The 24,974-nt window shown below is 48.1% G+C and overlaps 10 protein-coding genes across 10 annotated transcripts; 3 read left to right on the top strand and 7 right to left on the bottom strand.

Moving 5' to 3' along the window:
* Positions 1-170: 170 nt before the first annotated feature.
* On the bottom strand, positions 171-1,037 carry M431DRAFT_61371 (hypothetical protein; the record flags this gene model as incomplete). Its single annotated transcript, XM_024921583.1, has 1 exon — positions 171-1,037. A coding segment is annotated over one exon (867 nt), but the record flags the coding sequence as incomplete, so codon positions are not given.
* Positions 1,038-1,793: 756 nt separating this feature from the next.
* On the bottom strand, positions 1,794-2,153 carry M431DRAFT_66970 (hypothetical protein; the record flags this gene model as incomplete). Its single annotated transcript, XM_024921718.1, has 1 exon — positions 1,794-2,153. A coding segment is annotated over one exon (360 nt), but the record flags the coding sequence as incomplete, so codon positions are not given.
* Positions 2,154-3,278: 1,125 nt separating this feature from the next.
* M431DRAFT_71263 (hypothetical protein) lies at positions 3,279-4,274 on the bottom strand (the record flags this gene model as incomplete). The annotated part of the gene is made up of 1 exon (XM_024921875.1): positions 3,279-4,274. A coding segment is annotated over one exon (996 nt), but the record flags the coding sequence as incomplete, so codon positions are not given.
* Positions 4,275-5,075: 801 nt separating this feature from the next.
* On the bottom strand, positions 5,076-7,032 carry M431DRAFT_526249 (hypothetical protein; the record flags this gene model as incomplete). The annotated part of the gene is made up of 3 exons (XM_024920677.1): positions 5,076-6,434; positions 6,574-6,988; positions 7,023-7,032. 3 exons carry the CDS (start codon positions 7,030-7,032, stop codon positions 5,138-5,140), a joined length of 1,722 nt encoding a protein of 573 aa, XP_024779642.1. The 3' UTR covers positions 5,076-5,137.
* A 270-nt stretch (positions 7,033-7,302) lies between these two features.
* Positions 7,303-8,549, top strand: M431DRAFT_12051 (hypothetical protein). The gene is made up of 3 exons (XM_024912104.1): positions 7,303-7,593; positions 7,646-7,861; positions 7,917-8,549. The coding sequence occupies exons 1-3, from the start codon at positions 7,510-7,512 to the stop codon at positions 8,490-8,492; spliced, it is 876 nt and encodes a 291-aa protein (XP_024779641.1). The 5' UTR covers positions 7,303-7,509; the 3' UTR covers positions 8,493-8,549.
* Positions 8,550-8,639: 90 nt separating this feature from the next.
* Positions 8,640-10,802, bottom strand: M431DRAFT_488748 (hypothetical protein; the record flags this gene model as incomplete). The annotated part of the gene is made up of 3 exons (XM_024916597.1): positions 8,640-10,205; positions 10,261-10,692; positions 10,749-10,802. The coding sequence occupies 3 exons, from the start codon at positions 10,800-10,802 to the stop codon at positions 8,640-8,642; spliced, it is 2,052 nt and encodes a 683-aa protein (XP_024779640.1).
* Positions 10,803-11,543: 741 nt separating this feature from the next.
* M431DRAFT_502148 (glycoside hydrolase family 31 protein) lies at positions 11,544-13,863 on the bottom strand. Its single transcript, XM_024918108.1, has one exon. It carries the CDS (start codon positions 13,544-13,546, stop codon positions 11,570-11,572), a length of 1,977 nt encoding a protein of 658 aa, XP_024779639.1. The 5' UTR covers positions 13,547-13,863; the 3' UTR covers positions 11,544-11,569.
* Positions 13,864-14,914: 1,051 nt separating this feature from the next.
* M431DRAFT_476509 (glycoside hydrolase family 39 protein) lies at positions 14,915-16,429 on the bottom strand (the record flags this gene model as incomplete). Its single annotated transcript, XM_024915473.1, has 3 exons — positions 14,915-14,983; positions 15,045-15,750; positions 15,828-16,429. 3 exons carry the CDS (start codon positions 16,427-16,429, stop codon positions 14,915-14,917), a joined length of 1,377 nt encoding a protein of 458 aa, XP_024779638.1.
* Positions 16,430-18,308: 1,879 nt separating this feature from the next.
* Positions 18,309-21,379, top strand: M431DRAFT_488745 (hypothetical protein; the record flags this gene model as incomplete). Its single annotated transcript, XM_024916596.1, has 4 exons — positions 18,309-18,472; positions 18,549-20,061; positions 20,114-20,255; positions 20,322-21,379. The coding sequence occupies 4 exons, from the start codon at positions 18,309-18,311 to the stop codon at positions 21,377-21,379; spliced, it is 2,877 nt and encodes a 958-aa protein (XP_024779637.1).
* Positions 21,380-21,639: 260 nt separating this feature from the next.
* M431DRAFT_514511 (hypothetical protein) lies at positions 21,640-23,802 on the top strand (the record flags this gene model as incomplete). The annotated part of the gene is made up of 2 exons (XM_024920246.1): positions 21,640-22,518; positions 22,714-23,802. Exons 1-2 carry the CDS (start codon positions 22,006-22,008, stop codon positions 23,800-23,802), a joined length of 1,602 nt encoding a protein of 533 aa, XP_024779636.1. The 5' UTR covers positions 21,640-22,005.
* Positions 23,803-24,974: the final 1,172 nt, after the last annotated feature.

The raw sequence follows: 24,974 nt of genomic DNA, 5'->3' as shown, positions 1-24,974 counted from the left end.
ATTGGGGTTCTCATGCGCCTCCGATCTAGTGTCTCTCGTTAGTTATGCCGAAGCAGGATTCGTAATTCTTGAATCTGATCATTACCTTGCACCTCCATTTCCAAAAGCCTCTTCTCGACCTGTTCTTCATCACGCTGCGGATTCATACTGGAAGCGTAAAACGCCAACCACATATCCCAAATCTTGAGAGTGCCGTCACTCAAGCCAGATACGACGAAATTCGCGTCATGAGAGAAGGCTATTGCACGAACCCCAGCACCTTTGCTAGCAAACGTCTGTCTGCATATCCCTGTATCAGCCTCCCAAATCTTGACTGTTTCGTCAAGCGACCCTGATGCTATAAAGGTAGGTGAAGTGGGCGAAGTGGGTGAAATGGCCACCGAAGAAACAGGACCCCTATGACCGCGTAATATTTGTTGGCATTGGCCACTTGTAGAACTCCAGCTTCTAACAGTACCATCTTGTGACGATGTGTAGAAATACAATGAGTTCTCCGAGAAGGCGACGGAACCAATGATTCCAGTATGAGTCTCCAATACGTTGCTGGTTCCTTCAACGAGATTCCAAAGTATAACGACACCATCTCCTGATCCGGATATCATTAAGTCGTCGTTGTGTGAAAAAGCTACTGCGTAGATGGTTGCATTATGGCCCGTAAGCGATTTTAGGGCCCTGCCTGTCGATGCATCCCACATCTTGAGGGTGTTATCACTCGACCCTGATATTATGAGCTTTGAGTCATGTGAGAATGCCACCGCCTCTACAGTGATGTCCGATCTAGGGCCACGTAACAATTGTTGGCATTGCCCTGTTGTGGTGTTCCAGATCCTGATAGTAGAATCATCCGATGCCGATGCTATAAGCGTTGAATCGTGCGAAAAGGCCACCGCATTGACAATGCCATTATGACCCTCGAGTGATTTTTGGCATCTTCCTGTGATCCTATCCCAGATTTCGACCGTAAAATCTGATGATCCTGATGCTATAAGCGCTGAATCGTGTGAAAAGGCCACCCCCTCGATACTGTCGGCATGACCCCCCTGAAGCGTCCGTTGATAGATATTGAATGCGCCTCGATTAAGCAGCAGCTGTCTTGCATCGCCCCAGTCTCCATCAGATGCACATTGTAATGGCGTCTTGCCAGTCACGTCCCGTGGGTTAAGCTCTATGTCGTCCCTGTCAACAAGGAACTTCACAACAGACGTATGGCCTCTTTCCGAAGCTAAATGCAACGGCGTGGCTCCATCAGCATCTCGCGCGTTGACATCCACCAAATTTGTGTCGAGAAGCATCTTTGCAACATCCGCAAAACCCCCGGCCGAGGCATAATGTAACGGCGTGCTCGATGCACTGTCCTGTGAATTGAGGCCCATAGGGTTCGCGTCGATGAGTAGCTTCACAATAGAACGCTGATTCTTTCTTGTAGCTGAATGCAACGGTGTTCTTCCATCGTTGTTTCTGGCATTCATATCGGCATCATTTTCTCGGAGGATCAGGTATGTAATATTGTCGTATCCCTTAGATACTGCCAAATGTAGTGGAGCGTTGCCATATTGATTTCTCGCGTTGACGTCAATCTCAGCTCTTAGAAGGAGTAGATGTGCCGCTGCCTCATGCCCCTCTACTGCAGCCAAATGTAGCGGAGTGTTTTTATGGTCATCTTTAGTATTGACATCCACATCACGTCTTTCGAGAAGCAGCTGTATAACAGCTTCATACCCGCTCGATGCTGCATAATGTAGCGGAGTGCATTTGTAACCATCTCGGAGGTTAACATCCACCTCAAATTTTCTCAGCAGTAGTTGTACGATGGCCTCATATCCCCTTCTGGAGGACAAATGCAGCGGCGAATACCCGTAGACGTCTTGTAAGTTAACGTCTATGCCCTTCGTATCAAGAAGCAGGTTGACAATATCATCATGTTGCCTCAACGAAGCATAATGTAACGGCGTGCTTCCGTCACCGTTCACTGAGTTCACATTGACCTTGTTCGTATCGAGAAGCAGCTTCACGACTTCAGTGTGACCATTCTCAGTTGCCCAACTGAGCGCCGTCCGGCCAGCTCTTTTGTCTCTGGAGTCAGGATCAACTTTATTGGTTGCGAGGAGCCCCCTAACCGTGTCGGCATCTCCTCTGATGGCCGCCGAAATCAGCACCAGCCAGCCATAGTTGCCTACAGCGTCCTCATCGGCAGACCCTGCAAGAATCTTCATTACTTCAATATCGCCATTCTTGATGGCTTCTCGAAACAACATCCTGCCCACATCGTCATCCTTTCTCTGCGCGTCGGAATCATTCTCGTCCACGTCAAAGTCATAAAAGTCCACTTCAGAATACTCGATGGGCTGGACACTTCTTAGCCGTTGATGTGCAACTGCTAGCTCTTCGAACAAGTTGTCCCGTCGCTGTCTGGCTTGTGTCTGATCCTCTGCTAGATCGTGCATCTCACGAGTCTTGTCTTGTTCTTCCTCAACTAGCATCGCCCTTCTAGCCTCAAGCTTTTTTATTTCGTCGTCTACCGTCTGTCGCTGGTCCTTGACGAATTGCAAACGTCGCGCGCGGGCTTTTGTATCCATTCTGAGCCTTTCTTCTATCGCTTGCTCCATCTTCCTAGATTTCAACAGCTTTGTGAATTGAGAAACAGCCGCTAGCTTCTCCGTCTCCGAAGATGCATTAATAGTATCGTGCGAATCAGGCGCCTCGCCGGGTGTCAGAGACATTCTATCTCCTCCATCCTCTGAGTCTAGTGTAATGTGCAAATTGAATATCCCGTTGCTAGCGTATCCGGATATGTTTGGTAGCTCTGGTCGAAAATGTTCCGCGAGCTCTCGCAGCGAAGCATCTCTGTGGCATATCGCAGTATGAAACAGATGCTTAGCATTGGAACCCGGCTGGTTTAATTCGAGTATGAAGAGAAAATCCGGGGATTCCGTTTTGGAATAGCGACATCGCATCAAGATTCGATTAATCGGCTGAGCATCGCCAGGATCCATTCGAGAAATCATGCCTTTTTTCTTGTCCCACCAATCTGACGGCTGCACCTCCGTCAATTCCAAGTGAATTTTGGCAAACGACGCATCCTCGTAAAGCCAGCATTGCTGCTCTATCGTCACATCCTTTTGGCCATCTTTTTTTATTTGAATCCAATCAGTCGAAAACTCAGATGCCAGTGCTGGGAGCAGTCTCGAAGAACGCTCCTTTGGCCTGATATACTCATTTGGTGCCCCGGAGGATGCTCTAGCCAGAGGAATTCCAACACATTGAACTCCCTCCTTGGTCGATTTAGGTCCACAGTTAAGCAATCCAAACAATTCACCAGACTCAGTCATATGGAGCGGCAAATTGATGCCAAGCCTACCGCCAAGCACATTGATTTCGCTGAAAATGCGCTCGGGCTTTCGGGCCACAATCTTTCCAGAGTTGGCGAAATATGCCGGGCTGACTGCGAATATCTCCCCGCTAGTAATCCGATTCGGGTAGTCGGGGGACTCGTTGTGGTCCCATGCCAGGATGGAATCATCCCCGGTCTTTCTCATAATCAGATCCTGCAGCCGGAAGAAGGCATCTTTACCACCCTCTGGATATAGCATCGGCATATGTATGTCAAAGATGCCTAACAGACAATATGCGAGATCTTCAGGTCTCGTTGTTTCTCTTCGCGCCGCCCATGACATACGTTGTGCAACGCTTGCATTCTGTATTTTGTCGATACCTTTCAGAACCAGCCATGAGATGCCAGTTATGTCCTCGATAGTACGGTTCAGTGTGATTTTGTCGCCTATGGGTTTCCATTCTGTATTGTAGAAACGTACTTCCTTTGGTGCGAGAAGCTCTTGTAGAGTCCACCCTCTTGTGAACCATCGACTAGTGAAGAACTTGGATTCACGATCAGACGGTGGCTTGTCATCTTCAGGGACATCCCATAAATAGGCATAACAGACAGAAGCATCGGCATACCAATCAAACATGGCGTTGATAGCCTCCTGCAATTCTGACGAGCTTGATTTGTCGATGCAGCAAGTGTCAATCCAGACATATTGCACTTTGTTTTCTTCTTTTTCTTCTTTGGTGTTGTCTTTTTTGACTTGATCACAACATCCCTTGAGCTTGATGGATCCGACACCTGGCTTGTCGGTTATTCCTTTTTGGAAGTCATCGAAAGTGAGTTCTTCTGAATCGGGGCCCCAGGTGTGGGATAGGATAGTATATTTGGGAATATTTTTGCCAGAGAACGTCTCCAGCTTCAACGTCTCAATGTTGATCAAGCGAATCATATTGAAGCTTAGGGGGGCATTGAAGTTTGTATTGCATCAGGGAAAGAAAACAGTTTGGAAGTTCTCAAGGTCAAACTTCATCGCAGGTAGCCTATTCGCCTATGATGACACCAAGAGAGACTGTCGGAATTTAATATCAATCTGTTCAATCGACCGGACAAGGGGGGGGGGGGGCTGAGGTACGATAAATTGGGCTGCTACGCTGTGACAGGAGGATGCCTCGACAATGCCACGACAGCGTGCATGTTGGGCTATTTCGCGGGGATCGCTGCTACCCAAACCGTTTAACCGTACCTATCGCAGTTGTTATAAAAATCAGGCCACTTCTAGAGCCAATTATCTGAGGCATGGCGGAGGACGAGGAATAAACCGCTGCAGAGTGATATGGTATGCGTGAGCGATGAGAATTAATTGGACAAGGCAGTCGGTAAAGTGGATTAGTTGCTGCGGCTGAAAAGCAGAATGGAGATTTTGGGCATATGCAACATGATAAATGACAGCATGAAGCGGAAGTCAGAAAAGTGAGACGGGAAAATAAATACCGGCATTAATTCAGCTTTCATAAACAGCCAATAGGCTCACTGAAAAGTGCTTTTGTGAGGGAGCGCTTCCCCAACACCGTTTTTGTTATTCAACATCTCGTGCTGTGTAGAAAGAAATGAGGTAGTAGGCTGTAGTAGCAGTAACAAAAAAAAAATGTAGACATAGTGGCGGTTATTAAAGAAATGTAGATATAGTAGCAGTTAAACAAAAAAATGCAGATATGGTAGCAATTAAATAAAAGAATGTAGATGTAGTAGCAGCTATTTAAGAAATTTAGATATAGTAGCAGGTATTAAAGAAATATAGCTATAGTAATATGTTCATTCTATGCAGATAGTTTCGAATGATAAGCTGCATTCTGATGCCTCTCCTTGCATAAACCCGTGAACATATGCGCCGCCCACAAGCCTCCATCTCGATCGCCCTTCGTGTGAAGGTGACTGTGACGGACGTAACAGGAGGGGCACCCTCGAGCCGGGAACAATCCACACAGAGTCTCCCGCTTTCGTCGATTGCGATCCAACCCCCATTAAACCCTCTGCCGTACTAAACAAGCGCAGATGCAGTGAATGAGAATAAGAACTGTGAAAATTGCGAGCGCCTTCTATCCACTCAGAGTCTCGTGTTTCCGTGCGGCCACGAATCCAGCTCGAAAACTCCTCTCTTAAATCAGATGAAGGGAATTTGCCGTTCTTGTCCGTATTTGTAATTAGGCACCTCCAAAGGACGTCTTGCCGCTGTTCTTTGGTACTAGGGTAGAGCTCTTTGGTCTCATTGAGGATGTCTAGCCATTTCACGAATGGCATGCCTCTATCCACCTCTTCTTTCGTCTCCCCCACCGTGATTACAGTGTCGAGTTTAGCTGCTCTCAATGTCAGAAGAATATTTTCATGCGAAATTTTAGGCTTCGCATAAGCTTCTGTGCCGGCGGCGGCATCAAAGCGCTCATAGCCAGTGATTCCGAGGCCCAGGGTACCTTTGACACTCCAATCTGGAACCCAACTAGGCAACGAGGGCATGCTCTGGAAGTCTTCGCCCTCAACGTGTACGAGGAGCAAGAGATCAGAAGTGTTCTCTAGGATATACTTTGCGATGCCAATATATGCCTTGCACATATCTTGCTCGTACCGTGGATATAAGGGAGAATCAGGCTCGGCATCCTCCAGTCCCAAGGCAGCCTTGTGAATCCCGAGAAGAGCGTAGACCTTGTCATGCCCTCTGAAAGAATCCCAGTTGCGAAACCTAATGAGGCTATGCAAGAGTATGGTGCACTCTGTTTTGAGATGTTTCTCCACCACAGCCAATTGAACGAGATCTCTCCTCACAGCAGCCATTTTAGCGGGATTCTTGTACGGCAACTCCTGCAGTTCAAGGCCAGCCGCATGAAATTCCTGCTTGGAGACGGTTGTGGCCAGGTAGTGGGACACTTCTGTAATGTCATCCCAGTTGAACGCGCAGGAACCACATATCACAGTGGCTGTCTGAGAAAGGACAACCTCTTGCACAACCCATACCCGCGTAAACCAAGTTCTGCTAAAGAACGATGCTAAAGCCGTCAACTGTGCACGTTGTTTGAGCTCGTCGACCATGACTTGACGGTCCGTTCCACTAGCCCTGCTACAACATGGTTCGTTAGCCTGTGGACATGGGCGTAACATTTCTTCTCGCGTGAGCAGAGGCTGCAACTATGAGTACTTATTGGAACGTGTCACGGGGAAATCAGATTAGAGAGACATTAGGAAAGCAGCGAACTTACTGTGATCTAGCAAACTCCTCTATGACAGCGCATGCTCGATGAGTATGTTCGTCGGCTTTACCCAGCCAAATGGTCACTTTCTTCGCCTGGCGGTATATATCCGCCATCAAATTCACTTGCTGGTTTTGCTCTTCGCCCCCTTGGTGGATACAGATCGCATCTATCCAAAGTTCCATGGGATTACTGCCATGGGCGAACTGTTGCAGACAGTCGAAGAGGTTTTGTGTCACCAGAATCGACTCTCCATTGCACTTGATACGACACGCTGGAGTGCTATCCATTCCTCTTGCCGCAGCCTCACGGCTCGGAGGGCCCCACGTGTAGGAAAGTGCATTGTAGCATGGGTTGTCATCTAGATTTACCACGCGAAGGCTGAGCTGGATCAAAGCTTCCTGTCGTGAGGATGCGAATCGACCTAGGCGAAGTGAGGGGCAGATCTCTGTAGAGACTTCGAGCCATGGTGGCTTGAACTATCGGTCGGACCTGGTAAAATCTGTATGTGATAAGAAGTAAAGCCTATAACTATGTTGAAATATAAGCATCAATAATCTTATGGGTTTTAAACTTTTGTTTCAACATGATAGCAATCTGGGTTGCGGTGATAAACAGAACTTAGACGAGCAGGAAGGATGAATATGCGGTGGCTTCACGTGACAATCTCCATGCCAATACAAATACAGGCAGCCAAGTCCCTTCATTCAAAGTGTAAAATCTTATCAAAACAAAAACACAGAACTCGCCAGACGTCGCACGAATGTGCATTGATTTCTCGATTTTCTCGATTCCACGATTCCTGTGAGACTTACTGCAGCCCAGACTCAGCAGGCAGCAGTTGACATTTATAGAGCGACATTTTTCCTCGGTCTTGCGATAGTTATATCTTTGCTTTCATCGGAAGGTTGGAACGGAGAGAACGGAGCACAAAACAGACCAGAAATGTCGAATCATTCCCTGAATTACTCGACTTTGCCGGGTTACTTTGAACATGACGAGCAACCCGAGGGGCCGCAATTCCGAGCAGTTAGTTGAGCCCCTTCATTGCTATTTATGAAGTGACTAAGAACTGTGGCAGACAACTCTACCTGGATTTGGGCTGATCCATCGTCGGTACGACACAGACGGAGATTCGGGACATGAGCAGACGCAATGGGAGCGCTTCATGCACTTTCTTAATCACCTTAATAAAGAAGCAAGTGATCGAGCCCGATACAAATTAATCTTTGTGATTCGACATGGCCAAGGTTTCCACAATGTCAAAGAAGCGCAAGTCGGCAGAGAGGACTGGGAGGTGAGAAAAGCATTTGCTAGTGCAATATGACCATGTGAGCTAACCAAGACCACAGGCCAAATGGGCTTTGTTAGATGGTGACGATGAGATGACTTGGGCCGACGCAAAGTTGACGGAAACGGGTAAATCCCAAGCGCTCGAAATTAAAGCGACGCTGGAACGTGATATCCGAGAGATGAAAGTTCCGATGCCAGTAAAATGCTACACAAGCCCCCTCACTCGCTGCCTGGAGACAACGCGACTTGCCTTCTCAGGCCTCGAGTGGCCAACAGACCAACCTTTCAGACCGATGATCAAGGAAGCCCTCCGTGAGAGGCTAGGGAAACACACATGCGATCGGCGCAGCACTCGCTCCTGGATAGAGAGCAATTATGCCGAGTTTGAGATTGAGTCAGCCTTTACTGAGCAAGATGAGCTTTGGCAATCAGACTACCGAGAAACTCTTGACGAGCATGTCATGCGAGTCAGGCAACTGTTGGACGACATATTTAATAATGATAAAAATACTGTGATCTCCTTTACAGCTCATTCAGGGGCCATCAGAGCACTTTACGCTCTTACTGGACACAAGGAGGTCTGGGTGGCTCCGGGGGCAATGGTACCTCTTTTAGTGGTAGCAACACCGCAGTAGATATGAGCGAGCGAATAAATATGAGTCTAAGGTCATCTTCTATATGCTGGCGGCTCTCATAAAATATTAGATTGTCACAAAAGTATATACCTCACCGTGCCGTGACATAACGACGGGGATTTCCCTGATCTTAACACAAAATGTTGCTCATAATTGAGTACCACAGCAAACCTCTACTTTCCTCTCTAGATTCTCTGTGTATAAAACGCTCTTATTCTTCTCTTGTGTTGACACAGGCACGTCTAAGCCCGGGTTGCCTGTAAAGAAATTCACCGGCTTAAGACCAACCGTCATTTTCTCACTTGGCATAACAGGCCAATCTTCGATGCGAGGATTATGCGTTGATCCAAACGTATGCCAAACGACAATGTCCGCGTTCCTAACGGATTTAGAAGTACCCGAGGCATTTCGCTTCTGGATATTCGAAGCAATTCCATCGCCGCCAGAAGACTGCATTGTATACCTGCCTGACGGGAAGTGGTCGTCGTCTTCATAATGAGTGACCCAGACAGCATGTTTGCCAAATTCAGATCTTTTCGCATGATATGAGTCTGCATGTGAAAGTAGCATCTGGCTAGGCTGTGGAAGCAACTTGAACCCGACAGGTGTCCCCGTGATGGGATTAATCTTGTTTTCGTTGATAAACTTGAAGACGCGACCCTTGCTTATATCCAGATCGAAACCGCCTTCCTTCTCCACGTACTGATTCACGGTGTGATAACCCACTCCAAAGAGGTTGTCAATTGCGGGATCGTCAATTGGCATAGGGTGAGATTCTTCAATTGACAATGTGTTTTTATGGCCATCGACAGCTGGATCAATCCGAAGACTGAACAGATGCTGATGATAAGGCGCCAATACGCCGGGTGCGACTACTGTGCCATATGGAACGTTGTCCTTCTGGTCCAGGTGATGCGGTACGGTGGACAGAATGCCAGTTGCCCGAACTTCATAGAAGATGGACGCATCTTGAGCGAATTGGAATGCAAAAATGTATTCATAATTGCTGACTGTGATAATCGTCTGCAACACGAGGATGCGTGAGCGAGTGACGACCGCATTGCCGGTACGAAAGTTGGTGTGCTTCCATAGGATTCCGTCATCTTGTTCGTGACAGCAAACAACATTGGGCAGCTTCATAGGTTCACCGGATTGAGTATTATGCCAAGCATCAAAGTACTTAATGGTACCTAGACAATCACAGCCAAGCTGCAAATTATTTGCATTTATACCGGCACCATCGTTGCCGAGGTCAAAAGCAGCCTTTCGTGGATATGGAGCGCGTGGATCACCGTAAGGAACAAACATTTCTGCTAGGGAGAGGCGGTAGAAAAGACTTCGGCCATCGTACCGTACATCATGAAGTGTCAGGCCCTCTCGATAGTTGAAACCGACGCGAAAACTCCATTTCTCCCAGTTCAGCAGATTGCCTTGAATTTGAAACGAGGGGCCGTCAGGCTGTATCACCTGGTAGGGCTTGGTGGTAGATCGTGGCTCCGGCCGTAAATCAGGATGATATTCGCTGGACGACGCTTCATGTATCTTGCGACGATCATATGGGCGATCTTCATTATTAATTTTCTCATTTTGTGCTCCAGGTAGGCGATAGACTCGAAGAACTTGAAGTTGCTCTGATATCTCGGCACATATGTCAAGAGGGTAAGCGTAATAGTTGACATCCGGATGGTCAAAATGACGACAGTAGAACCAGCACTTTCAGGAACGCATTAGCATTCAGTTAAAACACGTGTAATAATGAGTTTCTCACCATAGTGGTGCGCTCAGACATGTCATTCGCGCCATCTGTTGCATATGCCCAAGGCTCAACAATTGCTGTTGATCCCGGCGGGAGGTCTAGCTTGCGAATCTCCTCCTGCACTTGCTTATCAGCTAGACAGGCGGCTTCTACTTCTTTCATGTATGCCGCATCGATATATGAATGCTTTCCGATAAGATGCTTTTGCCATGTGATCTTGCTTTCATCGAGATTGACAAAAAGTTCATGCAATTGGTGTTTGCCAGCTTGAGGCTTCACCAGCACTTCAACACGTGCGGAACGCGATGGCCTCTTTCTTTCAGATTCGTTGCGATGCTCACGCTCGAGAAAGTCTACCATCTCAGCTTTAGGTGGTTCCCTAAGAGTGATTACTCGGAAATTGAGACCCTGGCCGGTGAATGCGGGCCGTACAATGTCTGCGACCTGTCACCATGTTTGTTAGTGTTGGTTTGCATTGGAAAATTGCCTAGGACACATACCCGGCTGATTTCTTCAGGCCGCAGCGGGTCGAAAGGATGAATATCCGTTGTCATGATGATCTAAAGAGACAGTATGGCTTTTCGGTAAGGAACAAGTACATGTAGCCCTGGGTTAAAGTTGAACACTGAGACGAGGAATGGTGAATAGTAGAGAGATTATTGCAGCTTTTGTAGTCGCCTCGACCACTGCGAATCGGATAGTACTGTAGTTCAAATATGTAAGCAACGTAGGTTGGCGTATCAATCCCACAATAAGGGCATCTTTCGAGTCATGGTTTACCTTGTATCTGCTGTCAATCATTTATCAATCGGACCAAAGTCCAAACATCAAGCTGACATCAGTTCGCTCAAGATTCCCTTTGGCGGCTGTTGGTGCAGCAGCCGGCTCCAACGCCTTCTGTAAACATTTGACCCCTCACCACTCCAATGCGCCTTACTTGTCACGCTACCGTTTGTAGTCCACAAGTTGTAACCTCTAAAGGCAAATAATAGGAACTCATAACCTCCAAAGGAAAGGTGTCGCCGTAAAAAAAAAATTTTTTTTATTCACAGTCTGTCGGAATCTATCACCTCTAAAGGAAATTTCCTAAGAAATGCCTCAAAAAACCCCGCCGACGCACAAGAATGCCTTTAGACCGAGCTCTGTTTAATAATTATGCTGTAATGGTTCAGAGTATGAGCTTCTACACTCTCTACACCTGAATTTATGTCAGTGTTTATTTAGTAGCTTGCATTCTTGATCAATTCAGAAAGCATGCCACACGTTTAACGTAAGTAAGAAAATGAATGAACATTGCTCTAACACTTGATCTAATACGACATTAAACCCTTTCAAACACCGGCATATAGTCCAGCGGGCATTTGACCTGAACCGTTTGGCCTCCTGGTAAAATATCACCATCGGCATTCTTCCAGTTCGCTCCCTTTGGCAGATACACCTCCATTTCCGTTACACCAGGCTTCAAAACCGGACAGCACAAGTATTTGTCACCAAACATGTACTGCTTGCCGACTTCCCAGCATCTTTTATCCTCTGGAAACTCGTAAAACAGAGTCCTCATCACAGGGCTACCCTTTTCGTGAGCCGCCTCCATGAGCTTTCTTGTGTATGGCCTCAGAGTTTCACGCAGAGCCATGTACTTTTCGCAAATGCCGTACACCTCTTCACCGTAAGACCATACCTCGTTATCAGCGCCACTCAGACACGTCGCTCCGCCAGTTGTACCATGTTGAGGCTTGTGCGGTTCTCGATCACCGTGAAGTCGGAAAACAGGGCAAAAGGCACCCCACTGAAACCAGCGAACAAACAGTTCTCGGAAAGCTGGATCCTTGGGGTTACCCCCGTGAAATCCACCAATGTCTGTGGTCCACCATGGGATTCCTGCGATACCCATGTGAAGTCCTGCTGCGAGCTGGTTGCTGAAGCTCGACCATGAGGACGCGATATCGCCACTCCAGACTAGGGCGCCGTATTTCTGACTGCCAGCCCATGCACAGCGAACTAGATTGACAATCTGTTCATGTCCTTCTTTCCTGAGGCCTTCATAAAAGCCACGCGAATATGAAACAGGGTAGATGTTGCCAATGCTGAGGTTAGAGCCAAGATGGTATCTGAAGTTGTCAAAGTCGTAAGCTGAGTACTCGGGCTCTGCTTCATCCAACCAAAACACCTTTATCCCCTTGCTGTAGTAATTCTGCTTCACTTTGCTCCAAACGTACTCTCTTGCCTTTGGGTTCGTCGCATCAAAGTGGATGGTGTCACCCTGAAAGTCCATGCCAATGCGGATACCACGGTCCGTACGAATGAGATAGCCACCTTCAACCATTTCTTCGAAATTCTCAGATCTCTTATCAACGGTCGGCCAGATTGAAACCATCAGCTCAACCTTCATTTCTTCAAGTTCCCGGATCATTGCATCTGGATCCGGCCAGTACGTGGGGTCAAACTTCCACTCGCCCTGCATCGGCCAGTGAAAGAAGTCAATCACAATAAGATCTAGAGGCAGTTTTCTTCGCTTGTACTCGCGAGCAACTCCAAGGAGTTCTTCCTGAGTCTGATAGCGCAACTTGCATTGCCAAAATCCAAGTCCATATTCTGGCATCATCGGGACCTTGCCAGTCGCATTAGCGTAGGCTTCTTCGATCTCTGCTGGGCTGTCACCTGCTACCACCCAGTAATCGAGTGTGGTGGTAGAATACGCCTCAAATGTCATAATGTTACGGCCGAGGACGGCACGTCCCACACCCGGATTATTCCAGAGGAAACCGTATCCCAGAGATGAGAGCGCGAATGGCACGCTTGCTTGGGAGTTGCGGTGAGCAAGCTCCAGGTCGTGACCCTTTAGGTCAAAAAATGGCTGCTGATATTGACCCATGCCATAGATCTTTTCATCGGGATCAACACTCTCAAAACGCATTGTGAGGTGAAAGTTGTCCGTGCCAAGGATGCCTTTGAAGTCACGAGCCTCAATCTCAATCGCACTGCACTTGGCATCCGTCACGTCCTTGCGGTTCCGAGTATACTCCTCGAGCAGTAATTCTCCCTTGGAATTCCACACTGTAATCTTTCCAGACTTGGTTATAATGGCCTTGATTTTGCCATTGGTGATGGTGCCCGCATTCTCGGTAATCTCAATGCCAGACTTTGATGATGAAGGCGGTTGGAGTGCCCAGTCCTGCTCCGACATAGAAGGCAGCTTAGTTGCGCGAATTCTCAGAGAATTTTCACCCCATGGTTCGATCCAGAGAGTTTCGGCATCGTAAGTATATACCAAGCGATTTTCCTGGGAGAATAGCATCGTGAACTGGTGAATCGGTTCTTCCCCTGCTCCTTTGGTTCTTTGGTGTCAAATCTCTAGAATCTCCAAAGTCTACAACTTGTGAAAAGTCTATGATCTAAAACAAGAAGATGAATGGCAATAATACCGCGAACAGAAATTGTAAGAGGAGAAATTGAAGGGCCTCTCCGTTATTGGTCGGACTTATAAAGTGAATGGGTAACACATTGAGGGGAAATATCAGTATGACGGCTATACGGAGAGTGGCTGCATCTATCTCTCCCCACACCACCGGAGCAACTCAACAACTCCTTCGGTGTAGCATGTAGCGAGGCAAAGATTTCCTTGGGGATGCTGCAGGTATCTAACAGAAGGTCGAACATTCCCCGATGAAGTCCGTAAACTGCCCCTCATCAAGGCTCCCCGAAGCTCTTCAACCACGCCTTTTCTTTCATCCCAGCTCCCCATGCCAGCCCCACCCCCACCGGAGTTTTGGCGGGACCCGCGTCCTGGGATTCTCCGTACTTTGTATGATACTGAGGCCAATAACCGCATATGACTTCTTTTAGTTCGACATACATAAATAGAGAACCCGGCTGTATAATTTATTATTCCCGGCGGGGTATGATATCCCAAGGGATGGGGACAACATTGTTGAACTTTAGCTGGAGGCGTCCATCCCGTTCAGATGCGGCCCAATCACACTGACGTCTGTCATTCCCTTTACAAGCTACCACCCGGGCTATCAGCATCACCAAGACCAGGCCTCATTCGTGGATCCCCAAGTTAAGTGCCTTTAATGATGTCTTAGTCATTTCTTGAGAGAAGGTAGGTGGCCGAGGCTGATGACGCATTAGCTTCTGCCTCCAGCTGGCCGTTTCCAGTCTATACTACTAGGTATTCACCCAGCATAGAATCACGATGCCCAATTCGTCGTGCTTCTTAATGCCAGTGAACCAAAGTTCTGTCTCGCTTTTCAGTTTGTATGCTTCAAAGACCTATAGACAATACTTGGCTTCTGCGTAGACATGATTTGGCACCTCCATCAAAATTTTGCCATGAGATGTGACACGGTTAGGGGATTTCCACTTACAACTAATTCGCCCACTGTATAATACTTGAACTACAACTATTGTCAATAGAGACCTGCAACAGCAGCAGCACATGCCCTATTGCTACTTCAGGTTGCATTATTACATTACAACAGGCACAATGTCTTTTTATGTAGTGTATTTTTGCTAGCCTAGCTAACCTAGCTATACTGAGGCTTAACATATATGTCAGGAGCTAGACAATGAGATGCCCATGCGATAGTAAGAGATAGGCCCAGAACACTTTTGCATCTACGACACATTAAAATTCTCCCTAGATCATGTGCTTAGCCTTGCACTAGCCAGTTCCAGAGAATTCGTACGCGTAGGCAGTCGAATTAGTTGGCGGATCCAGCGTGATGATGAGCTATATCGGTATCATTGGTTAGTCCATGTGATTCATGTGTAACGGGCGCCAGAAGACCTACCTCGTTTGAAGTATAGGAATACGTTGTTGTCCCGAGATCAACACGGCCGTCAATCTCTCCTTCCGGACCATCCCAATCGAATCGGTAAACATGGACATTGATACTTCCATTTTCCTCGAGGCCGATCTGATTGAGGTTGGTGACCCTGATATCATATGGCGCCTGAATCGTCCTAGTACCAGCCAAGACCTTGATGTTGTTGTTCTGACGAATAGCAAACGCATCGAACTGAGTGTCAGAAGAAGCGGTGGTCACGAGTCTCTCGCCGCTCATCCCTGCGTAGTAGTTGTATACTTGCCACTCGCCGTTGGGATAGTATGTACCATTTTTGCTGTATACAAGATTAGCCATCCAGTTATGAAGGTCAGAGCCGCCAGCCCAGTTGGCACGTAAAGCACGGATGTCGTGTCGTTCCATCTGGGATAGGTACCACGCCGCATTTGCCGGGTTCTGCTCCGATGGCCAAGCATATTCGTTGTTGTCGATCGGTCTCGCCGGCGCACCGAATTCAGCGAGCAGTGTGTTAAAGTCTGGCACATTCAAATCCGGGCACCGCTCCCATACGCCGATCTGATGCCAGGAGTAGTGATCAGGCACAGTGTTGTTACCGACAATGGATGGCAGCCAGGTGAGCCAGTTCTCATTCTGGAGACCAGGCGCATTCGCCATAGCTGGGCCACTGATCAGAGTTCCAGGTAGTCCTGCTCTGCACAAGGGATTAGCTCTACTATACATTATGGCAGAACAAATTCACTTCAATCTCATCTCTTTAAGTATGCGTACCTCACAAGCACAGTGGCACGGTTCCAGTACTCGAGGAATTGGTCCCAGCTACGGGGCCAGAAACCTGACCCGTCAGGCTCATTCCACAAATCGATGATGAGGCCATCCAGCATATCATTTTCCACCAGATCTGACATGACTTGGGTCCAAAAGGCTTCCATCTCAGTCCAGTTTCCATTGTCACCGGGGAACGGAGACGCTGAGCCCGAGCCGCCGTCTGCACCCCACATGTCGTGAGGGAGGAGGATGAACTCTCCGCCATACTTGCGCGTGGTACGGTAGTTTGACAAGGCCGACTGAAATCTCGTTGTATAGCCGCTGAAGCCACCAGTGGCCCATCCTCCGACGGGAAGCTGAGCTCCACCGGCACGGTTCGCATTGAAGTTGATCCCAGTGACCAGATAGTCTGGAATCAGAGTCGAGATAGACGTGCCATTATCTGGCCACCCGTATATGAATCCAGACCCAAGAAAGGTCGCCGGGCCGTGTGTTGTGCTGATATCGACGGTCGCAGTCCCCTGAGATGACTGTCGAATGTGCTGAGCCGTCGGACTAGCTGTGACGACCACCAGCGAAGATAGGGCAAAGATGGGAAGAAGCATTGTGGCATAAACCAAACCTCGGGCAAAGTGACTCTGGATTTCTGCCTTGCTCCAAGACAGCACGGCTATGAGGATGGTTCATGCCTCTTTATCATGCTTTCTCGAGAAGCTCGAGAGCTCTGAGACCAGTCAACCCACCGGGATCAAACCCCATCATTTTTCTTCTACCCACCATCTGGTCCCTGTAAGATGTCCATCAATTGCCTCTGCGGTGCGATGCAACAGCCGAGTCTCATGTTTCAAAGTCGCAGAGCAAAATGCGAGCGACTCTAGAAGGATGTACCAAGTTCTCGCAGACCTGATTGCCTCATCGAGAGTTGGGCCACTTCTCCACAGCCGGGAATCGGGAACCGGCAAACCGGACAGCGCTGTGATGGTCGTTCGGTTGACAACCCTCAGGCCCTGGTTCATCTCCCCCGCCCTGCTCTTCACCTCCGCCCCCGCCGGGAATTTGTACGACTCGCGACCTTGCTAGCCTGCTCGCTGTGCGCAAGCCAATTCTGCAGATATCGCGTGGTGTAGTCTAGAGGAAAATAGAGATTGAGCGAAGGAAGCCGACCGTAAATTGAACAGAGAGTGTCGAAGACAACAAGACGACGGAATCGAACAAGCTTGCCATTTTCATGCATCAACAATAACAGATGCAGTCCAGCCTAATCCCCCGCCGAATCCATCAGCCATCAGCCATCAGCCATCCAGCCAACCCACCAAGCCTCCAGGGCTGCCAAACTCCCTCCAGCATAGCGGCGTCGGACGCTCATTCGTGTGGAGCGGGATCGTATGCGGCTAGATCTGGTGCAGCGCTGGTCAGCGCTGGTTTGTTAGGGTCTCCAGGGCTGCGATGTTACTGGATTACACTCGCTGATTGACTGACCTTCTGAAGACATGGCATTTGATGATGGAGATGATGATGCAGGAGATGAAGGAGATTGAGGAAATTTGGTGAAGCAAAGGCTTGGGATTGCCTGCTGTTGCCTGAGGCTACAACAAAAGATACAGCCAAGTGTACAAATAGGTACCTAGGTACCTAGGTACCTAAGTAGACGAGCAATGCACGAGCTCGGTAAAAGCAGAAGCGATAAGATAAGAGGCATCCAACATACAGCAAATACTCTGGAAAATACATCCGGTCTGCAATTTTTGCAATGTCTACAAGCCTTCCACCCATCCAGCAAGAATGCTCCGTACCTCATGTGTAGGTAAGTACCTGTCGGGTTGCACCAATTGCCCTCAAGGCTATACAGGAGTATGAAGTTTGGCTAATTTTTTTTTTTTTTTTTTTTGGTTTATGAACATTACAGGGTAGGCGGTATCTAGCCTTGTGCGTGTCCTCGATAAGAGATCCAAGCACCAAGTCTGGTGCAGTTTTGAGCTTATGGAGACCCAGGTCTTGACGTACAAAAGCCAGAGCAACGCCAGTGTCGCCTGAAATCAATCATCAGCCTAAATAACTGATCCAAGCGGCACTCAAAAGTTTTGTAAATGGAATAGTCACGTATCGTTACAGCCCGTCTCTAGACAGGCTCATAGCAGTGGGGACGAACGAATTCTGCGGGGTTGGCCACCGAATGAGTTGGTGTGAATAATCCAAGGCTTGGCTGATGTGTTGCGTGACAAGTTACTGAACAGCCAGTGATGGAAGAAATCAATACGACGCATGCTGTGCTGACATGTGGACACTAAAATCGACAGCTCCAGCTTCCCCAGAAATCCTCATGTTCTTCCCCGGATTTTGGTCTCAATTCTAGGCCTAAACTATCTTCTAGCACACCTGCTGGCGAATTGGAAGCTTTGCAGTACCTTGTTGTGATCGTCGCGAGGCCAAGGCACAACCACCTACCCTTTGACTCTTCATCAACAAAAGAACCGCACTTCAGACATGGTGACGGCCAGCCCAGCTGTATCAAAACCAGGTACGGATAAGAAATGTGACATTTGTGACGCGACGTTTAGCAGGCAAGAGCACCTTGTACGCCATATCAAGAGCCACACCCGTGAGAAGCCGTTCAAGTGCCTCATCTGCGGGAAAGGATTTGCTCGCCAGTAAGTTTGTCCCGCTTCACTTTCTGAGCTCTATTCCGATGTCTAAACGCACGAAGTAACATTTGTGACGCGATAGAGATGTCCTGAATCGTCACCGCACATCGCACCAGCAGGACAACGAAGAAGCACGCACGACTACGCGCTCTAGGGCATGCAGGCAATGTGCTACAAGCCGAGCTCGCTGCTCCCGGAGTGATCCGTGCAGGCGGTGCATTGAACGCAACTTGACTTGTATCTTTCCCACAGCACGGAAACCCAAGGCTCTGGGGATTGTCGACTCGAGGATGGAGGGTGATGGTATGAGCCTGGAAGCAATTCACCAAACAGATGGCAGACAGGCTGAAGATGAGACCCCGCTGCTTACGATGGGACCTGGGACATCCGTAAACATCAACAGCACCAATCTGAACGAGTGTGTCCCTGAGGGAGCAAATGGAAACCAGTTAGCACCCAGAACTGATGCTTGGACCCAGCGACCAGCCCTGTTTGAAGTTTCGCAGACTGTTGGCTCAGTAGATCCCGGCACCCAGCGTATCTATGAATTCAATCCCATCTCGGGTTTGAACGAACAGGTCATGGATCTACTCTCAATGAACTGGATGTCACCTGATTCTGCTTCATTTGGATGGAACGGAGTCATTGCCGCGCCACCCTATGCTGACGATGACAAGAACGATCTATATATGCCGTTTCTCTTCCCTGCCTCGGGCGCTCTGCCCGATCCTGATCGTGAGTGCGTGTCTGGCAATGGTCTAGAGCCTGGCATTGGACAACGTGACGCCAGCATCAGCACTGCTAGCCGTTCAGCATACACTCCCAGCAAACTTGGATCGGAGGGAAATAAATCTATGACTGGGAGCTACTACGTGGATGGTGATGGATCCAGAGCGCCGTTTCGTGGTCAAACTGCTGGACAATGGAGAGACCGACGGATGATGGCTACCAACGATGCATCGACTCCTGGAAGTAGTATAACCAATCACACAGACGGTGGACCAGGCGGGTTATGGGAGGGCCCATTGGTGAGTGTGGACGGCTATAATAACCTGATACGAGAACTGGGGAGGGAGAATTTGGTTGTCGATACCAACTTCTTCCCGTCTTTGCAGTGTATTGATGCATGCGTCCGGTCATATTTTGCAAATTTTCACCCAATATTCCCTTTCATTCGGAAGAAGTCTTTTTTGGAAGAGTCGAAGAAACACTGGGAGCTCCTCTTTGCAGTGGCTGTCGTTGGGTCCAAATATAATGCATCTAATGAAGAGCCACAGCTAAGCCCAGAGTTCATAGCTATTCTGGACGGCATATCTGGCAGCCAAATGTGCCACCATGGACTAGCGGAAACCGGCATCCCTTCAATGCCATCATTGCAGGCGGCTAGCCTCTCGTTAATCTGCGCGCTTCACAGTGGCAAGTCAAAGATGACAAGGCATGCTTTACTCGAACGGCACTACCTTGTTGAAGCTTGCAACGAATTAAATCTGCTATGCAGGGAGTCTGAGGACAATCGTATCAACCACGACTATAACAAACTCGTTGAGGACTGGTCAATGAACCAGTCTCGTACAAGGACTGGCTTAATGATATGGGTGCGTCTTATTGTTCAAGCCTTACCATCTCTCTCAGCTAAATTGCCTCCAGTTACTTGATGCTATGATCTCATACGAGTTCGACGTAACTCCAGTGATGCAGTTGGTGGATGCAAAAGTCCTCTTACCATGTCAGGATCATATATGGGAATACCCATCGACAGAGAAAGTCATTGCAGAACAAAAGTCATCTGGTATATTACATGCGATTTTACTTGAACCATATATGAGATCAGACAACTGACAATTTCCCCTTATAGTCACATTGCTAGCCGCAATTGAAATGTTGTACATCGAAAAACGGCTCCCAGATAGCCTCAGCGAATTCAGCACTATTTTAATTATCCACAGCATTTGGCGGAGGACCAAGGAAGTCATCAACCAGAACCGGACCCAACTGGCGAATTGGATTCCTAGTGCTACAATCCAAACGCGAGAAGCCCACCAGAGCGCATCAACAGAAACTTGGCCGCCCTCAAATCCAATATTATCAAAGTGGCGCAACAGTGCATGTGACTGTCTAGATATACTGCACTGGAGAGCTAATGCAAAGGCAGCCACCGCCGGAGGATTGGAACATCCTACCATCATGTACTTGCATCTATCTCGCCTGATTTTGCTTACGCCTGTAGCGCAGATCCAAACTTTGGCAACCAATCCCAGGAACACCAACACCACAAATCTCGCTGTTAACCAGGGGTATACGGATGCAAGCAATCATGTGCTGAAGTGGGCTATGAATGACTCTTTCAAGGCGAGGCTCGCCATCATTCACGCTGGCGCCTTGTTTTGGCACATACGACGATACTCGACAAGGAGCTTTCTGGAACCTTTTACAATCTACATGGCTACGCTCATCATCTGGGCTTACAGTGTCTCGGTGCAGTTTGCGAGACAACAGGAAGAGTTCCAAGCCGCACCTTCGATGGAAGGGCCGCTATCGCCTGAAGCCCAAACCGTGGCCGCTGCATGCCAGCAACCAACAACTTCTACACAGGATGAAGAGTTGTGTTCAGAGCTGCCCTTCTTCTTTATCGATCGGCCGTGTGATGATGAGATGGTACAAATGTACCTCCGCTTTGGCAATAAGATGTCTGCGCACATGGCAAGAGTTGGAGTCATAACGCAAGCCTCTGCTCCAGCCAAAATCCTCCAAGAAGGCATCCGACTCCTTGAAAATGCCACGGCTGGTGGCTCGGTGTCAATGGCCAATGCTGGTGGGCAGGTCGTACCTGAAATGAGCACATGGGGGGCAGAGCGGACTTACATGGAGGTGTTGGTTGCCTTGGCTCGGGCGATGGAGCAGAAGCAGGCATGATTACGTTCGATCTATACCTGACTCGTAGCTATAACGTACCACCTGAATGCCAAGTCTTATGTTGTCCAAGTAACAAAACTCACCGAGACGTTCTTATTCGTTCTTAGGATGCCATAAGACTAATGATTCCTTCTCCGAGATGGTGATGTCGTATCGTTTGTCTTCCCCAGACCCACCCCCATCGCAGTTTGGCTTCCCGTCCCCGGATTGTCAAGGCTACCCCACCGCGATGCCACCGGACCTGATGACTCCTCGTTGAAGCGAAGTCCGTAAGTCATCGAAGGATGATGCTTGAATGAAGGGCTTCTAACCATCTCCAGATTGAAGCTTAATGCCCATTGCCACTTGAGGCGATTATCCCATCGTACCACATGTCTCTCCATCCACTTTTTTCCTACCCGTTTTGTCCAACTCCCGCATGTAAGCTTCATTCTAGATTGCGGGGTGATTGACAGGCCCGGGGATTGGTCTAGGCATTCTGTTAGCTCCCGGTGTATGAATCGACGCTCAGCAGGTTGCGAAACATGTATTTGAAGTCTGTCAGCCCTGAAGAATCCTACTTCATTCCCATCATCATCTTTTATCCCCGGCTTGATTTACTTTTCATGCTCTTGCTGTAACTCATCATGGCAAACGACGATGAAAAGGTTGACGTAGTCGCCTTGGAGCACCAAAACTCAACCGGTGGCAAGGATGTTATACTCGCGAGGCAAGCAGCCGAGGCCGAACATAATCTCAGTCTCTTGCAAGCCATTCGCAAATATCCCAAGGCCGTCTTGTGGTCGGTTCTCTTATCGACCTCCATCATCATGGAAGGCTACGACATTGTTCTCATCTCTTCATTCTTCGCACAGCCATCCTTTCGAAAACGATACGGCGACTTCGATCCTGGATCCAACAGCTATCAGATCTCCGCGTCATGGCAGAATGGCCTCAGCAACGCGGTGAGCGTTGGTACCATCATTGGTGCCTTTGCTAACGGATACTTTACGCATAAATTCGGTTATCGAAAAGTCCTCTTGGCGTCTCTCCTTCTCGTTGTCGGCTTTGTGTTTATTCCCTTTTTTGCTCCCAATCTTGGGGTTCTGTTGGCTGGTGAGCTGCTTTGCGGTATTCCTTGGGGAGTTTTTGCAACCATGGTACGTGCTGAACCTCTTTGATTGAGACCCTTGGCACAGTGTCACATGTTTAAGATCTGATGTTGCCCCAAATTCTCCCTCTCACCTCTTCACTCCTCTGATATTGGTAGTACTGGTAGATGGATGAAAGGGAGCTGAGTCTCTGCTATTCGTCGTAACTGTGAAATTGATAAGCTGACGCATTCAACTTCACAGGCCCCTGCGTATGCCTCAGAAGTTTGCCCAATGGCCCTCCGCGGATACTTGACCGTCTACGTCAACCTCTGCTGGGCTTTTGGTCAACTTATTTCCGCCGGAGTCCAGTCTGGGTTCGAAAATAATACGACGCAATGGTCCTACAGAATCCCCTTTGCGATTCAATGGGCTTGGCCCGTCCCTCTATTTTTCATTCTCTGGTTTGCTCCAGAATCGCCATGGTTCTATGTCCGCCAAGGCCTACTTAGCGATGCGGAAAAGACCATTATTCGTCTCGGCGCAGATAGAGATATGGCTAAGCAGACTCTGGCCATGATGGTCCATACAAATGAGCTGGAGGAGTCCATCGACAAGGGAACATCGTATTTGGATTGCTTCCGTGGCATCGATCGCTACCGCACGGAGATTGCCTGCATGGCCTTTGCTGCTCAGCCATTTTGTGGATCAGCCATGGGGGGGACTCCGACTTACTTCTTTGTCCAAGCTGGATTGCCGACTTCGATCTCGTTCAAGATGTCGGTCAGCGGGCTGGGTCTCGCATCTGTGGGAACAATCATCTCCTGGTTCTTGATGCACCGTCTTGGAAGACGTACCATGTACCTCTGGGGCTTGGGTACTCTGACCACGATTCTGCTTGTTGTCGGATTCATCAGTGTTGGAGCTGCCAATTCAGCCGGAGGTAATTACGCCCAAGCTACTATGATCCTGTTGTGGCTATTAGTTTATTACATGACTGTGGGCCCCATCTGCTACGCGATTATAGGCGAAGTATCTTCAACTCGACTTCGAAACAAGAGTGTCTGCCTCAGCCGAATTGTTTATTACATCGCTCAAATCATCTGCAACGTCGTCAACCCGTACATGCTTAACCCTACCGCGGGAGACTGGCGCGGAAAAACTGCCTTCTTCTGGGGCTTCTGGGCTTTTGTCTTTTTCGTTTGGACCTGGTTCAGGCTCCCCGAAACAAAAGACAAGACTTTTGAAGAGTTGGATATTTTGTTCGCTCGTGGCATCAAGGCAAGGGAGTTTGCGAGTTACAAGGTGGATGCCTATGTTGAGGGAGAAGAAAGCCTGTGCAAGAATGCATAACTTGTATCTTTATTCCATCTTAATACAATAGCAATGCAGGTATGATGTAATACCAATATTCGACAATTTATTCTCTCTCGGCTGCGATATGATCAGCTCAATACATTTTCCCTTTCCAGGCTTAGCCTTCCCGTCCCGCTGTTTGTTGATAATGAGAGATTTGTTAGCTCACATGCGCATTTTACTGAGGCGGCACAAGGTACCAAGCATATGGGCTTGAATTGTACCTCAGGGAACTGCTCTCTGAAGGTTTAGCTTCAACAGCATAGAGTTGAACCGTAATTATGTATTTTGCTCTTGTAATGAACTGGAATTTCGTGGCTAAATGTGACTGCTCAATTTACCATATAAAAAGACACAAAGTTCAGCATTACAATTTGGCAAGCCGCATTATCAAGTTTCTGTATCCACTGAGAGCGGGTTGTTTTCTCCTCTTTTTGTTTATACGATCGCTAACCCAGCCGAAGCCAAGTCTGGTAGTTGCATTAGGTAGGTGGCTAAATGTCTTCCATAGTAAGCCCATTCGGATCACTGCCGAATACTAGACTCTCCCGGAAAAGCTTAGCTTTACTACACACCGGTACTTGCTGCGTTATTTTCAAAATGTGCCAGTCGCTTGCATTAGCACAGTAGACTGAGTCCAGATTTATCCCATTCGATGGAGATGGAGGATTAGTCTCGAACGGAGGCCTCCTTCTGACCTCATCAAAGAGGCCTCCTTTTAGCAATTCAGCCGCTTAAAGATCTTACCATGAATTAAATCACTCATAGAACAATAGATATGTGCATAACTAGGCTGCTATTGAGTTCAAAAAGATATGCAAATAGCCGTGTCAAAGAGAAATAGACAAAGGAGGAGGAGAAGGAGAAAAAAGGAAAAAGATGAATAGAGGAGGATAAAGTTATCGAGATAAATATATGCACCATGCATTTGTAGTTGCATAATTAGACAGATTTCATTGTTTCAATAGGATTAAGCATCCTTTTGGCATAAATGTTTGCTCATATGTCAGGCTAGTTCAAAAGTTCTTGGGTTGATAATTGTTTTGAGTTTAATATTGGAACTCATGGCGCAGATATCTGCCCATTCCATATGTATACTATCATACTGTGACACAGCATGAGATACATTTAGAAAATCACTCATACTGCAATTCAGCTCCCCCAGACTG

The sequence above is a fragment of the Trichoderma harzianum genome, assembly GCF_003025095.1.
Source record: "Trichoderma harzianum CBS 226.95 unplaced genomic scaffold M431scaffold_1, whole genome shotgun sequence".
NCBI classification, from domain to species: Eukaryota; Fungi; Ascomycota; class Sordariomycetes; order Hypocreales; family Hypocreaceae; genus Trichoderma; species Trichoderma harzianum.
This window is presented reverse-complemented; position numbering and strand designations above follow the sequence as displayed.

Coding starts and splice junctions, on each gene's coding strand:
- M431DRAFT_12051 (XM_024912104.1), top strand. CDS start 7,510: ATGTCGAATCATTCCCTGAATTACTCGACTTTGCCGGGTTACTTTGAA. Junction 7,594..7,645: donor AGGGGCCGCAATTCCGAGCA/GTTAGTTGAGCC, acceptor GAACTGTGGCAG/ACAACTCTACCTGGATTTGG. Junction 7,862..7,916: donor TCGGCAGAGAGGACTGGGAG/GTGAGAAAAGCA, acceptor CCAAGACCACAG/GCCAAATGGGCTTTGTTAGA.
- M431DRAFT_502148 (XM_024918108.1), bottom strand. CDS start 13,546: ATGCTATTCTCCCAGGAAAATCGCTTGGTATATACTTACGATGCCGAA.